A 15,640-nucleotide genomic window follows, 5' to 3' on the forward strand; every position below is an offset into this window, starting at 1 on the left:
TTCATTTAATATGAATATTTAATAAGGTTCTCCTACAATTATAATTTTCTAGAAAGAGCTATTGATAGTCATGAACCAGTCATAATATTATATGTGTATTAAAACTTTAAATACCATAAATATTTGTTTTTTATGTGGAGATAGAAGTGGTACGCTTAAGGCTTTCAGGTTTTCGGTTGTTGATACAATATTTTTTTTCTTATTATCACTTACGATTTACAACTGAAGTACCGCAGAAATATGGCAGATAGACGTGGCGTTCGTGTGGCGCAGTACCACCGAATATCTCCAAAACATCCTCCCCTGTTGTTAAGGATTGTCGATTTAAATTTTATGTAACGGATTTTTTATTATAATTTGACCCCCTGTTAATATTGTTGCTAATATGGATACAAAACTGTACGAAATTACTCATTGTTTTCAAATAATTTCAGAGAACAAAATATAAAATGTGGAACAATTATTTAGATGCAGTTCACTGTATATTTTTCTATTGATTCGTTTTTTTGGCCTATTTTGAAATAATTCAGAGAGTATTGATAAAGAGCCGGTATCTTTCTTTTAGAACGAATATTTTTGAGGAAAAGGCTCATATTATTATAATTATTGTAAAAGAAAACAATTTAATTTGAACTAATTCTTTGTATAAAGTACACATTTTATCTTTCAGTTAAGATTCTTGAAGATCTTAAGAGATTTAGTAGATTATAGCACAGATATGAAGCTCATGATCATGTTTTTTGTTCGAAACGAAGCTAGTTTTTTCACATTTTTAATCATATATGTAACATAACGATTTATTTGCTGTTCTACATGGTATTGGTCTAGAAACGATACTAGCAGACTTATTTTCATATTACCTTGTTAAAAGTTTAGAAAAATTGGGCCTGAGCATAAAAATCGACTTCAATTGAAATTTTCTGTTATTTTGAAATCTAAAAACAACAATTAGTTGAGATGAAAATAAGCTTATTTACTCTATCCATAACAAAAAACTCTTTGAAAGAATCAATTAGAATAAATTAATTACACTCCTTGTGATTTAATGGCTCTACAGGGATGAAATATGAATTTAGAGTCCACGAGAAAAATTCCGTTCCTTGTGGAATTGAATTAACCTAAATTGAAATACTTAAAGCTGCAAATTTTCATTGCTCACATGATATATTCAAGATTAGAAGATTAGAATATCCTGAAAAAAAATATAAAAATATAATCATAAAAAATAAAAATGTATTACTGTATAAATTACATATACTTCTAAATCAAACTTTTCTGTGAAACAAAGTTGGGAGGGGGTCAATTTATAGTGAAAAACCTGGTAGGTATAAAGCCAATGCAGTTGAGATAAATGTCAGATTTGAACACGGAAGGTTTTTTAATAATAATAAATTATAATCATTATTAAGACATGAAGACTCAAAATTGCTAAATAACCATGTCGAACAGAGATAGTCAGTTCTAGTTATCCTTTTAGCGTCATTTTCATCCAAGGACTAAGTCGCAGGAAACTACATCGGGGCTTAACACGCCTTCACGATTTGGTGCTTCGTTGAATATTGTTCCATGAGCCTCGATAATTGCTCATGTTGAGACAACCAATTATCGCTTATTTAAAGCTGTATTATCTTCTGGCAGCTTCACGTAAATCTCCAATACTTCAACATAGTCAACATAGTTTCGAACTGCGGCAAATTGAAAACCTTCGAAGACGAAGGAGATATATGTTTTCCAGGTCCTCCTAGTATTTTTGCTTCGACTTCAATGGGCCTCTTGTGGTCTTCAGAACGCTTCGACTATGGAGAATAATATATCTAGATTTTCCAAGATTGGTGCTAAATTAGATACAAATTAGTAATTTTTTATAATTACAAGATGGGACGGAAGAAAAAATATTATATACAAACGCATGTCGTTTACGAATCAACACGTCCAATCGGTTATTGCCGTACGAACGAGTTTATAATGAAATATTGGTGACAATATTGACGCTCCGTAGTTTTAATGTGGAGATTTAAAAGTAATAGTTCTATATTTGACATATTCACCGTTTTATAGAAAAAAAATAACCTCCAGTTTTCAAATCATGCATAAAAGTATATGTATAGGAATTTATATTTGTGTTTGAATATTCCTTTTCCATTTTCAACTCGAGCGGAAACCGTACTAATCATAAAATTTAATGATACATCTTAGAAAAAGGTTATAATTCCAACGGATTTTCAGAGTGTACGATTTCAGCTGAATTTGGAATATTTTTTATGGGTTTACATCAAGCACAACAAGCGTAAAGCAAAATATCAACTAAATGTTTCTATTTTATAGGGTCTTTGATATAACTAAGGTATGTAGATTTGTTGAAATTTCTAGAAACTATTCCTAATAACTTATGAATTACATGGAAGTCGCTTTCTTTCCTCAATTTTTCTCCCTTTCCAAAAGAATTAAATTTGCCACTGTCATCAAAATGGATATTTGATCATGAAATGGAGTCAAGTCTCTTTTTCTGCCAATACATTATTCCACGTTTGGAAGAAAAATAAAACTCGAAATTAAATCTGGAGAATGGGACACATCAGAAAGTAATTCGTTGCCTAATGTTAGGATTTTCACCATAGAAACTGGGTATGTTCACACTATTATATTAGAGTAGAAGTTTTGTCTTAGGATCCTCATTAAATCAACAGCAAAAGTTATATATTCGCCATTGATTGTTGTTAGATACTAAATACGGAGACTCTGCACCATCATTTAGCTGAATTGAAACGTGACTTGATGAGCGACCAAAAACTGCGACAACTAGCGATATTATCGAAAAAGTTAAAGAAATAGGAGAGACTATTGGCATGTCTAAGCTATCTGCACGTTAGATTCCAAGTTTGCTTACTTTGGACCATAAGTGCATCCAAGTAAATATTTCACAAGCCTTGTCAATGCGGTTTGAGTTAAATGAGCCAGACTTTTTGTATATGAAACCTGGATTCACCACTGTACTCCCGAAATCAAAGAAATAGTCAAGGTATTGGATATGGAAGTTCTCCGGCAGGCTAAACATGGGACTGGGTGCATCGACATCAAAAAGGTAAAACAATAACAAAAAGTATCACGCATTATTATTTGACAGAGTAAAAAGATAATTTGTAAAAACAAACAGGAAACTCGTTTACCGCTGTCGGATTATTTTATAATTTGTATTAATTTGTAATGCAATGTACTATTATTCTGGTAAATAAATAAATCAGGAAAACGCACCTCCTTCCACACCGGCTAACCTAACCACCCACCGTAATCACCAGATTTAACAAGAGACTTTTTGAAAATGGGGAAAACTGTCTTGTTTCTTTGTTAGGTTGGAAATTTTTCAGATAAGCCTTGTATAGGATGAACAGCTCACTAAAAACCATGCATAAATGTGCATGTATTTCTTTTATTTTCAACGGTGTGGATTCAACTGATGATATTGTTTGAAATGAGGAATATGTGGTACTCCTGATATATCTTTGACGGTACCTTGTATAATGAAAAGATTTTACGTTCCACTGTTCCACAATTTCTAATTCATCACATTTACCTTGATTACTATGTCATGATTTCGACAAGACAATCAGGTGCTCCCTTGAATACACAAGACTGATTTTTATTTGGTTTTTCGCAACTATTCGTTTTATAGACGATACCACTACACTAACCTATTTATTTCCACTATCTTGTTGATATTACAACGTAAAAGCTACAACTGTTGGATTTATGATATGAAAATTAACATTTTCAGGGATAGGTATTTACATTTAAAGCAAATATCTTCACCGTGATGTAATGTTTTTAGAATAATTAATTATAAACAGCATCGGGATTTGATGGATGTACAAATATTGAATCTTTAATGATATTTATGTTATTTTAAAATCTCATTCAGACGCTACTAGAATATGGAGTCCTTGATTGTAGGATTAAAACGAAGTTAATAATGTTTTTCTTGTTATTTTACAAAATAGTACTAGTAATAATTTATTTTTAATTATAAGTATATATATAATATTTGAATGCCAAGTAGTAACTCGTATTATGTGTATATACTTAGTAAAGAACAAAGAAAAAATTTAGTAGATATCACATCTATAAACATGAATATAAAAAAAGGTAAAATTATATTATTGATGGGTACAAAGATCAAAACATTTCGATTACTCACAAATCTTGAAAATGCTGTGTTAATTTGCATAGTTTCTTATTTTATTTTAATTTAGTTTTCAAAACTGAAAAAGACGTACGTAGCCTGTCCTTGAGAAGTGTTGAGGAAACTTATTTCAAAATTAAAAACCAAGACAAATCGTGTGTTGTTTACAATGTTATAAATATTTGACACATAATATTAAACAGATGCCTTTTGGTGGACAAGTGCAGTAGCGTGACTCCAAAAATCAAGTAGTATTCGATTATTACTTCCTGTTTAACAACTAATTTTTCGAAAGAAAAATACTGTACCGAAAAGATTACGGAGTTCTATGGAAAAATAATACTAAGCTGACTCTTCTAATATTGAAAAGACCTTATCAGAGATTTATATTTGACCAGAGAAAAATCTTTAATATTAAGTTCGGGATTGAAATAATCGAATCTATTGCAAACTGGACTCAAAATTGTATCTAATCGAAATCGTTATATATATTTCTCTAGCTAAGTTTCATTCAAAATAATATGGATTCGTTTTCAGCAGCTTTAGATCACACGTTTGTATCAAATGAGTGCAAGATCAAAATAAAGTTTGAAAGTAATTTCATTCCATAACGATATTATACTTTTGGATATTGCATATGAGTTTCACTTGAGTGAATAGAAATGATATGCTTGCTTAGATGTACAGGTAGTGGCTTTAATTTTGGGGTTGCAAACTGGCTATTGTTTTCATATCTGTGAATGGGATAGCAGAGCACTTTCAGTCTTCAGTTCACAGATCATAAAACAAGCTGACCCTTAAAATTCCGTTTTTAGCATTGTTAGAAAAATGTAAAAAACGAACCATAAATCTGTGAAAATTATTTTACCGTCTTACATACACATAAAAATTGATTTAATAATTAAGTTTTGTGACATAAGAAAACTAGCCAAAAATTCTTTTTCTTTTAACGAGCGACAGTCCTATTGAAAATAATGCTTTTACCAAAATTAGAGATGATTTCTTCGATAGTTACGTATCACCGATTTTCATCAAAGAATTAATCGGCTGCTGGATACATAGGATGCAAAAAGTCATTGAAAATTTACTTCTTATATTTATGTTTATAGTTATAGTATATGAAAGTCAGCCAAGCTTTTAAACTACTTGAAAGACTCCAGAAAATAGTTTTCTTTTTCTCTTTAAACAGTAAGTAAATTCCAGGTATTATAATAGTGGGGTAGGAAAATATTACGTGAATGTTTTTGACACTACTATTAAAAATACACATTTATTTCAATTATTTTCAATATATTCAATATCATTTTTCAATAATTTTTTAAATCCGTTTCTACTAGAATTCTAATAATTTTTTATAATTCTTTCCGGAAACGATAGTTACTAATGGTGTGATAAGAATTCCATTTGTCGAGGATATGAGTCAAATATAATAAGAAATAACTACTTTAAGAGAAAAAATGGATACTTGTATGAATTCCATGAATATTTTTAGGATAAGAAAGAACATTTAAGTAAAAATTTTACTTGTAATAATCAATTGTCTATCACTAATGTTACATATAAAATTCTCTTTCGGCAAACTCCTCCGAATTGGCTGAAATTCTGTGTGTCTATCATCTATTTTTCATACCCCTAAATTGTAATGGTCCCCCCTCACTTTTTTATTTTATAAACAATCTTTTTATGTTTTTATTTCTTTATGATACGATATTCAAAACTACATTCAACCCTCAATAAAAAATTAAATCATTTATTTGAGTCTGGATTGAGATAATAGAGCTTTAGAGTCGATTTATTGTTATGGCTTGGGAAATCAGTTTGATATATCGTTTTTTGATGAGAACAGGTAGTGTACAAGCAAAGCACCGGTTTAATAACAATTTTTCAAACTCTGATTCATCGGCAAAAAGTATTAGAAGGTAGTAAGTTGACTTCAAATATTGTCCAACAATGATGTTGAACGCTCTACACTTGTTAAATATAAAAAAGTCCTCAAAATGGTATTCAGTCATATCAAATTGACGTAACGTTAGATAGCGGAGAAGCTGAAGATAGCAGAAGATAGGACATTTTCGATTTTGAACGAATGAGAGAACATTTGGTCGTAAAGGGTTCTGCGCTAGGACATTGTTGATCAAAGACAATTGAGTATCGATTCAAAGCGCTATTTGGAACTGTTTAAGCATGGATATTTGCTATGATATATGACAATAGATGAAAAATGAATTCATCACTGTGCTTGTGAATTGAATGGACAGCAGCCGAAAGAAGTTGCCCAAAGCACCTAACAACTCAGCTAACGTAGTTATACCATGTGTATCTTTTGTCGTACAAGGTATTTTGCTCAATGGCTGTCATGACAAAGTTAAAACATCTAACACTGAATATTAAATTGGTTGAATACAGAAACTGTAGATTTTTATTTCATAAAACTGAACAAATTGCATTTCCAGTTGATAAATGATTACTCTATTTAAGGCCGTAGTGATTTACTGGCCCTCCTTTGACTACAGCATATGCTTCAGGTGAAAAAATTTAGCTCCAATGAAGAAATGATTACCGAAATTGAAGTATTTATTGAACGACACATTGTTCTATAGAAAGTGTTGAAAACTTGATGGAAAAAATCAGATTTTTAAGAAATAATGTATTTCTACTGGTTGGAATGCTATTAATACAGAATGGTTTAAAATGCTTGGGCTTGTGCTTAGAAAAAAGTGAATACAACTGGCAGGAAAATTTATAAATCATCGAGGAAATAAACTGACAATAATTAATAGATTACCTACAAAATGAACATCAAAATACACCATAACAAAACTTCCTCAATTTTAAATATAAATATAAGAAAAGACTTTTTTTGTGAACTCACTGAAATTCATATTTTGTATTAACGTTAATGTTTTTCTAATTTTTATGTATATATCACATTTATAAAACTTCTCCTTGCGTTTTATTTGTAATTTTATAATAAAATAATTATCTTTTGCTATTTTGTGCATTTCAACTATTAAGCGTATTGATGATTTCTCAATCTATTTTCTAAATATTGAGATGTTTCTACTATGTAAATAGCGTAATTTTTTTCAATATGCGCATATAAATTAAGGATCTGATAGTTGATTTAAATAATAATATAAGTAAAAGTTGAGCCAAAACGTTATAAAAAATCTCCAGAACAAAAACCGAGAATTTGTTTTCCAACAAGGTATTCTGTAGAAATTTTACAAAATTATAGTAAAAATTCGTTATCTTTTACCTACCCCTTCCCTTTGAAAATTCTCTTCTATATTCGCTAAGATGATTGTGCCGAAATTAAACAACACTAGATCGGAAGGCTACGAATCAACATGGTGCATTTGTTGAACCGTCATTCAACGAACTATTTGTTATATTTTGAATAAGGTTATCAACAATTACATTTTTTAAGGAAGTAAGACATTGCACTATCGGATAAGATTTGTATTAAGAAACGGTGCACTGTTTTATCTCGTGAGTAAATATCGTAATCTATCTGGTTCGAATTACGAGGGCTAGTTAAGATCACTAAATAATTATATTTTCATTTTCTACATCAATCAAACTCGAAACAAAGAATTATATTAAATTATTAACTTCTTTGTTTTCCATTTTAATTTCCAGCAATGCATCCGAGTGTTTCATATTTGGTTCAGATTGGTTTGCTCAATGTAGACTGATCTTTGGGTTTGAATCAAGTCAAATATCTCAGAAATAGCTGGCACGATTTTTATTAATATTGTTTTGTAATGAGACTGATATACGAAGAAATTTTTGTTGTTGTCATATGTAATTTTTCAGAAATACAATAAAATTTGGTATTAGGAATAGATTAACCTCACTTTAAACTAAATACCAAATTCTAAAATTCTACTGTAAGTAGCCAGTAAGTAGTAATGGATTAAATAAACAAATTAAACAAATAAAATTGATGATAAAGTAATTTAAATATTAACATGATACGAAATTCTCATAATTTATTAAATCTAGTAATATTTCTTTATTGTTGTGGTTTCAAGATTCAAAAGTACAATGATAGAGCAGCATAGAAATATACTATAAAATATAGTCTCTCCAAAATAGTAAATTTTTGAATTTTTGAAGATGTAGTTGGTATTGTAATTGATTGAACAAAAAAAAAATTCTGGGAATATTCTATATTTTTGGAAGTAGAATGTATTTTTCTGCTCGGATCATACAACATATTGATCTTTAAAATTTAGAAATAGAACAAATAGAAAAAACCTAGAGTAGTAGCCCATAGTGTAGATGAGATTCATATAAGTAAAAGTTACAAAACTTTTTAAACAGCTAATCTAATTCCATAACATGAAGGAAATACCTCGAAAAGATATAACTACAATCTTGTTATTATTGAAACAAAGTTTGTTATACAAGGTTTTAATAGTAGCAAGATCCTAGAATCGATTGCAAGGATAACATATCAAGAGACAATCGTGTAATAAGTAATCAAGGTAATTTTTCAACTATCTTAAAAACTGGTAATATCGTTAATAAATATCAGAAAAATATAGGATCGAAAACTGAACCATGAGGAACACCACTTTTGATTTGTAAATACATACATAAGATGAAGTGTAGTTTTTGTCATTAAAATATCATAGTCAGCACAATTAGAAGATTTTGAAAAATCATAATTGATGCTTCAGAGGGTTTCTCATGAGTAATGTTGCTTTTCATACGTGGAAATTTATACACCTCTATAATTCTGTGGGTCCAAGACACTATTGGAAATGAAAGTTTGGAGCAGCTGTAGCAGCAAGGAAAATATGTAAAATTAAAGGGGAAGTTACAATTAATGAGCGAACGACACATCGTTGGTTTGATCGTTTTAATAGAGTAGATATGACGATTGAAGATCGTTTGCGCTCAGGCCGTCCACCTGCGTGGGATATTGAGGCTACAAGGGAACTTAGTACCACTAGATTATCGGACATTCATTTAAAATCAAGCAAAATCTTTAAAAGCGAGACGTCAGATTACTATTTTTCCAGATCCTTAGCGAGCTTCTTCTGTGGAAAATATTTTGAATCCAAAAAAGATATTGAAAATGCAGTATAACAATTTTTCACGTCTAAGCCCATAGAATGCTTTTGTCAAGGTATCAAAAAGCTTGTTGAAAGTAGGGCAAACATTACTTAAAAGACACCCTATATTTTTCAACGATTAAGTTTCTTAAATCGTCTCTACTATCAAGAAAGTTGGAACTAAAATTATAAGAAACAATATAATCGTCACTTAATAATCAGAAAACTAGAAATGATGTTAGCGCAAGTCAAGTTTCAAGAGATCAGATGAATTTGTTGAACTTAATCTTTTGATAATATGTTTGTCTAAAACAGAACGTGTTAAATCTTGTAATTGGTGTTAATATCTCACACTAATTGTACTATTAATAGATCTAGTGCGACGAAACAATTAGTAAATCTCTGTTGAGTTATATAATATCAATTAACTTACTCAAAACTCTTCTAATATGTATTTGTTTCGCCGTTTTCTTTACCATCTTCCTTTTTTTATATTCCGCCAAGTGAATTATTTCCACTAAATCCACATTCTCACCCAAAAATTACAATTAGAAAAACTTGGTTAACACTGATTTGTTTATAGATAAATTAGAATTTACGTTTGAATTCTATAAAAATAGTTCTCGGTATTAGAAAATAGAAAAAAATAACGCTCAAAAATTTTTAATTCGATTTTAAAAATGCGCACAATCCTATATTCGAAGCCGCTTCAGATTCCCCTTGACGAAATCGCGAAACTGAAATCTCACGCGAACACAAACAAATTGTTTATAATTTCGTTCTAAGGTAATAGTTAGTGTTTAATTATGGCGATGATTCATACAGACTAGTGAACCTTGTATATCTATTAAAAATGATTCCGCTAGAGAAAAAGCCAGTTCTGCATAAGCTTGCTATTATATGCCTACACCTAGTAGTAATCGTGCTATTTGAACATGCATGCTGAGCGACGATAAGAAATCGATCTTGAAGTTTGGTGGCCACATGTTATGGATTTGAAAGTGACGTAGTCAAAAGTAAAGATCATATTTATCATTTGATGCATCATCATACTTAGAAATAAATTTTGCTATTTGCATTACTTATCATTTTAATGGAAACAACTAAGGTAATTACTACTTTTAACCATTTCAAAACAAGTTAATAAAAGTCAATAGAACAAAAAATTGTCGCTTCAAAAAATTGTTTTTACATTTTAATCGTATGATGAGAAAACAGATAGTTCGAAGTAGAATCTGATTTTCTTAAAATTAGTGTACAAGTTTAAGGTTAAAATATTGTTTGCAAATTTATATGATTTTAAAAAAAATTCATTCATCTTCACTTCTGATTACGACTGTAGGCACAATAAATTAAAAAATCCTGTACAGCGATAATTATGTAATAAAATTACCAAATACATATTGGTGAACGTTAAGATATTTAATGGACGTAACTATCAATGCAAATAAATTTAGATAGGCTTGGTTATATATTATTAATGCCAAAATAAACTACAAACAATGAATGATTATAAAAATATGTATAATATTTATAATAAGGTTGAAAATTTCAAAATATAGTTTGGAGTTGTTTTTATACACATTTATTATATGTTTGCCTTCAAAAAGTTGAAGAGCTAGAAATCATTAAGCTTATATCAAAAGCTGCGTAGTGAAGATGTTTCCCTCGAGTGGTTGGCAATGTTTCACAGAAATAAGCCGTTTTTTACAACGTTCCATAACCATAGATGAAACTTGGGTCTATCACTCCATAGTGAATGGAGTGAAAAAGGAGAATCGGTTCCAAGGAAGGCAAAGACCTTCTATCCGCAGGCAAAGTCATGACGTTGGTTCTTTGGGATTAGCGTGGAATAATTTTCATTGACTATAAACGGCGAGTATTGTGGCCAACATATTGCAACGTATGAGCGAAGATATCAAGCATTTGGTTAAGAAAAAAGGGTTGTTTGATCAAGGCAACGCACCAGCTCACACATCCGTTATTGCAATGGCCAAAATTAGCCCCCTCTGATTATTATATGTACCCAGACTTGAAAAATAGGTTATTGGTAAAAGATTTTCCAACAATGAAGAGGTGATGTCGACTGATTGACGACTCTTATCATAAAAAGGATATCGAACTTATTGGACGTTGCTGGGAAAAGTGTATAAAGCTGAAATTACTATATTTTTTTCCAATATTTTTGTTTTTTATTGTTGGGCCAGGTAAAACCTGAAAGATTTGCCATGGAACGCAGTTGAAGCTAAAGTAATACAATGAAAAATGTTCATTAAGATCATCTGAGTTAACCACACAAAATTTTTATATACGATGTTATTCTAGACAAGGTTAACGGTATGTTGTAGGTTGATTTACATTTTCTAACGGTGAAAGATGACAAAAATTATAAAACAAACTACGGCCTTCGCAACATTAATTCAACAATCTGATAAATAAAACTCATATTTCAAATTCTATATTATTTTTGTCTTTAACAATACTTTTTTTATCCTTTATTCAGACCACAGTAGAAACTTATGACATCATTCCCAGGATTATGTTTGAGAATCACGTATTTCAACTGCACGATTATAGAGTACATTAACACTTATTTTATATGAAAAAAACGCCTTGTATTTCGATATCGATATCTACTCTTACTAATTGTATATAATCAATTTATTACATCATTTATATGGTCAGTGGCAGACTATCCTTGATATTAAATTTAATTGTAGCACAAACAAATAGTTTCAAGAATGTATTAATGAATAGAGAGTTGTAATGAAAAAACTGTTATAGTAAAAACTATTATAGTCAAAAAAAAATAAATTTAATTGATCTTGGATATATTCATCCCAATGAATCCATGAATAGAATTATTTTTAAAAGGCTTCTTTCGAAATTGCTTTCATTTACTTTGTTATGACTCTCTCAATTTGAGAAATTTGTGTCGAAACATGCTAGATCTGATAAGTAAGGTAGATTTAGATTTACAGGAAGACTTTTAGAGTCCAAAAACTCGGGTATCAAAAGTGTTAATTGACACAGCTGGTTATCGTGTCAAAAAAGAGAGTCGTTGGCATCATTTCAGTACTTTCGAAGTTCAGAGTTCACAGTTGTGTTCCCAAGAACGAACGAACTGAGATTAGCCTTAAAACAAACACTACTATGGCCTCAATGTTCCGATTTGATTGACACGTTTTTTATGCTATCATATAACGTAGGTCCCATTTATTCTTGTGGGTAATTTAAGGTGTCATAGATACTGCGACCCAAAGGATCTATTGTGTCCCTTATTCATTCAAAGTTGTAATTAGTTTAAGAGAGGATGTACTCCTACACTTGTATTGTATAAAAACATGAAGTTTGATTTTTTTCACTACACACAGAATCTTAACCCAATTAAGTCTAAATCATTTTCTAATTCCCAAACAATGCCTCTTATTTCAGTATAAACTATTTTGAAACGCTACTGATTAATATAAAATATATATTTAATAAATGACATCATTTTTACTCACTCTGTTCTTGGTATTCTACTGATCCTGTTAATAAAAAACACTGCAATAAAATAATTCTTTAGTATCACCATTTTTATAAATAACCACATGAGTTGCTTTTATCCTTTAAGCGTGGAGATCAACTGGATCTTTGGAATTAGGATGTTAACAAATAATGTACATGTGGGTCGGAGGAAAATCGAGTGGTTATTATGTCTAATGAAGATCGACGCATGGGTGTTAGTTTCAAGTTAGATATGGGACTAATGTAAATAGTATTATAACTAATGAATATCAATTTGAATTATAAAGGAAATTCTAGCACACCAAATTCGCGAGTGGGTGCAAAAGAGGACATTTCACCCATATTTCGCGTCTCTATGTTCGCGCGTAGTCTTCTAGTTCTGAGAGGGATTCTAGGAGGTCTTCTCGTTTCGTGAAGAGTTAGCTTCCGTGATTCTACACCATTTTCATTATGTGTTTATAGCTTTCTCTTTCCACATTTTCATAAGGACGAGAGTCGATAGATGATGAGCCACCCAGTAGAAGGGTTTTAACTACGAGAACCTATGAAAATGCCGATAGAATCTGATAGCTCATCCGTTTAGATCGTTGACTGACTTAACTTCTCAGAATAGATTAAAAATTACACTTATATCATACCTATTTTCACTGGTGACAAGAGTTAGATTTTTGACCTAGAAATAACATGAAATGGTTCCCGACTCTTCAAAAAAGTAAGCAAGAGTGAGCATTCGTCAATCAGATAATTATCCACAAATAGTGTCTCAAGCCCAAAGAGTTAATCAACACTTATAGGGCGAGGTTCTAGAAAGGGACATAAACATTAAACCAATCATTAAGAATACTTGGATATTGCGTAACGAAATTGCGCTTAATCGCACAGAAATTTTAAAAAACCTCCTCATTTATCAGAAGTGAGGTCTCTTGTCTTTTCCTCTTTTCTACATTAAGAACTCATCTGAAGAGACGTCATTTTGTGACATTGAAAACATTCAAATGATTGTTATCAACTAGCTGATGGCTAAAGTTTCGCAAAGTGATTCAATGAAACTTGTGTTAGTCACACACAACTGAGTTAGAACTTAATACTGAACTTCAAATGTGCGAAATGTGTAACTGAAAATTAACTATTAAATATATAAAGGCACACTTTTTACCATTGAATGCATGAAGATCATCATCCAACCTAGCACTATAAAGATTTCCGAGCTTCTAAATAATCTTTATCAGTTTTGTTGATGCAACCATGAAGAACGCTGTTCTGAAATAGTTACCGAAGCTAATGCCAATGTTTTTGAGGAATTACTAGCAATTGTTGGTGATTTGTGTCAGCTTATCAATAACTTCTGGAGGTGGTTAGAAGAACATGAAAACATAGCATTATAAAAATAATACATAATGTAAAAAGAAATAAAGTCAATCGCCACAGTTGAAGAAGTTACAAAAAACAAAAAACTTTGTGTTTAAATACGCGTCTTGAGTAGAAACCGAGGAAATATAGAAGCTCAATTCATAAGTGCTTTATTCATCAAATTTCTTGAAAGTCACATATAGCTCTTCTAAGTTAAACACTTGATGTTTTTAAGTTGAAAACACAAAGTAAATAAATGAGATTTTCATCCATACTAGCCTCTTAAACACAATTTAGTAAATACAAAAAGAAATACACATTTCAAAACTAGTTTTGGTTGATGCTAATTTTTTAATGAATAATGTTACATAAAATAGTTCAGCTAGTGAATCAATCTGCTTACTAATATACAGGAAAAAGAAGGTTTTTTATGATTTTTTAATACTTTGAATTCCATAAAATCTAATCGTTAAATATCTAACAATGAACAGCTTATATTGTTTACTATTCAACGAATGAATTGTAATTATAAAGATGCGCCAATTCCACTGGAACACAACAAAATTCTTTACGAATGAGTGATTTCAATAAAGATTCTTTTATTTACTGTCAAGGATAAATGATGAATATAAACATGTACAATAGAGATTCCCAAGGTTGTCTGTTTGAACGTAATAAATTGTTATGCAACGTATTTTATTATTCGTTCATCATTAGTTATGTTTATAGTTTATCAAAACAACTGAAATGTATCGGAAAGCCTTTCACGATTGTTTTATATTTTGGTTTGTATTTGAAATTTGTAAGAGCTTGATTCAAACGATGTTTTATAAATGTTTTACATAGAAGTTTTTCATGATGTCAGTAAATCGAAATCTCGAAGCAATGTTCAGATGGAGTTTATTATCATCTAAAATTCTTGTTCTAGATATTAAATTCATTGAATGTAGTACAGATATGTGGATGATCTACTAATATGACACAAACATATGAAGATTTGTTTTCCATGCCCATACGATTTCAGTTAGAATCTTGTTGATTTATATTGATATCAAATCGAGTTTTTCGCGATGTTTTGCTCACCAATATCTATTAACTTACGTAACCATTGATCCAAAATGGTAGTCACTGGCTACAAAACTTGTCAGTAAACTAATCTGTCAATTCTCGAAGTAACGTCAATAACGGGTAAGCTGGATAGTGCGTATCCTAGCATACAAAATATTTTGATTTTTGATAGAAATTTACTTTATTATTGAATACAATGATCATATAATTTTTAGTTCTTGCTTCTCCCTCAAATGGGGCCATTTTCCGTGAGAAAGATCTAACTATATTTTCAATATCGGCCATATTACAAAACCAAAATTTCGGAGAATATAATTTTTGTAATGATAGAAATACAACATATTGGGATATTAAATTGAAGAGCTAATATATAAATTAGGAACTTTTTGAAAGCTATATTTTGATGATTCTTATCAGTTAAATGATTTTTATAGCTAATGTTTTCATTATTTACATTTATTATCAATAA

General features: G+C 30.3%; 1 protein-coding gene across 17 annotated transcripts in view; it reads right to left on the minus strand.

Annotated features, from left to right (window-relative positions):
- LOC130441938 (uncharacterized) overlaps positions 1-15,640 on the minus strand; it is a 247,460-nt gene that overhangs the window by 162,102 nt on the left and 69,718 nt on the right. For 9 of the 17 annotated variants that reach the window (XM_056775827.1, XM_056775831.1, XM_056775833.1 and 6 more), the window contains one exon: positions 214-303. The exons of 4 other annotated variants lie outside the window; for them this stretch is intronic. In XM_056775827.1, coding sequence (XP_056631805.1) covers positions 214-303 — 90 coding nt within the window. Of the gene's footprint in view, positions 1-213; positions 304-3,571; positions 3,700-7,440; positions 7,785-9,676; positions 10,162-15,640 lie in introns of those variants that run through there. 4 more of the 17 variants (XM_056775842.1, XM_056775841.1, XM_056775844.1 and 1 more) reach the window with 4 other exon arrangements.

Source organism: Diorhabda sublineata, chromosome 3 (assembly GCF_026230105.1).
Source record: "Diorhabda sublineata isolate icDioSubl1.1 chromosome 3, icDioSubl1.1, whole genome shotgun sequence".
Lineage (NCBI taxonomy): Eukaryota > Metazoa > Arthropoda > Insecta > Coleoptera > Chrysomelidae > Diorhabda > Diorhabda sublineata.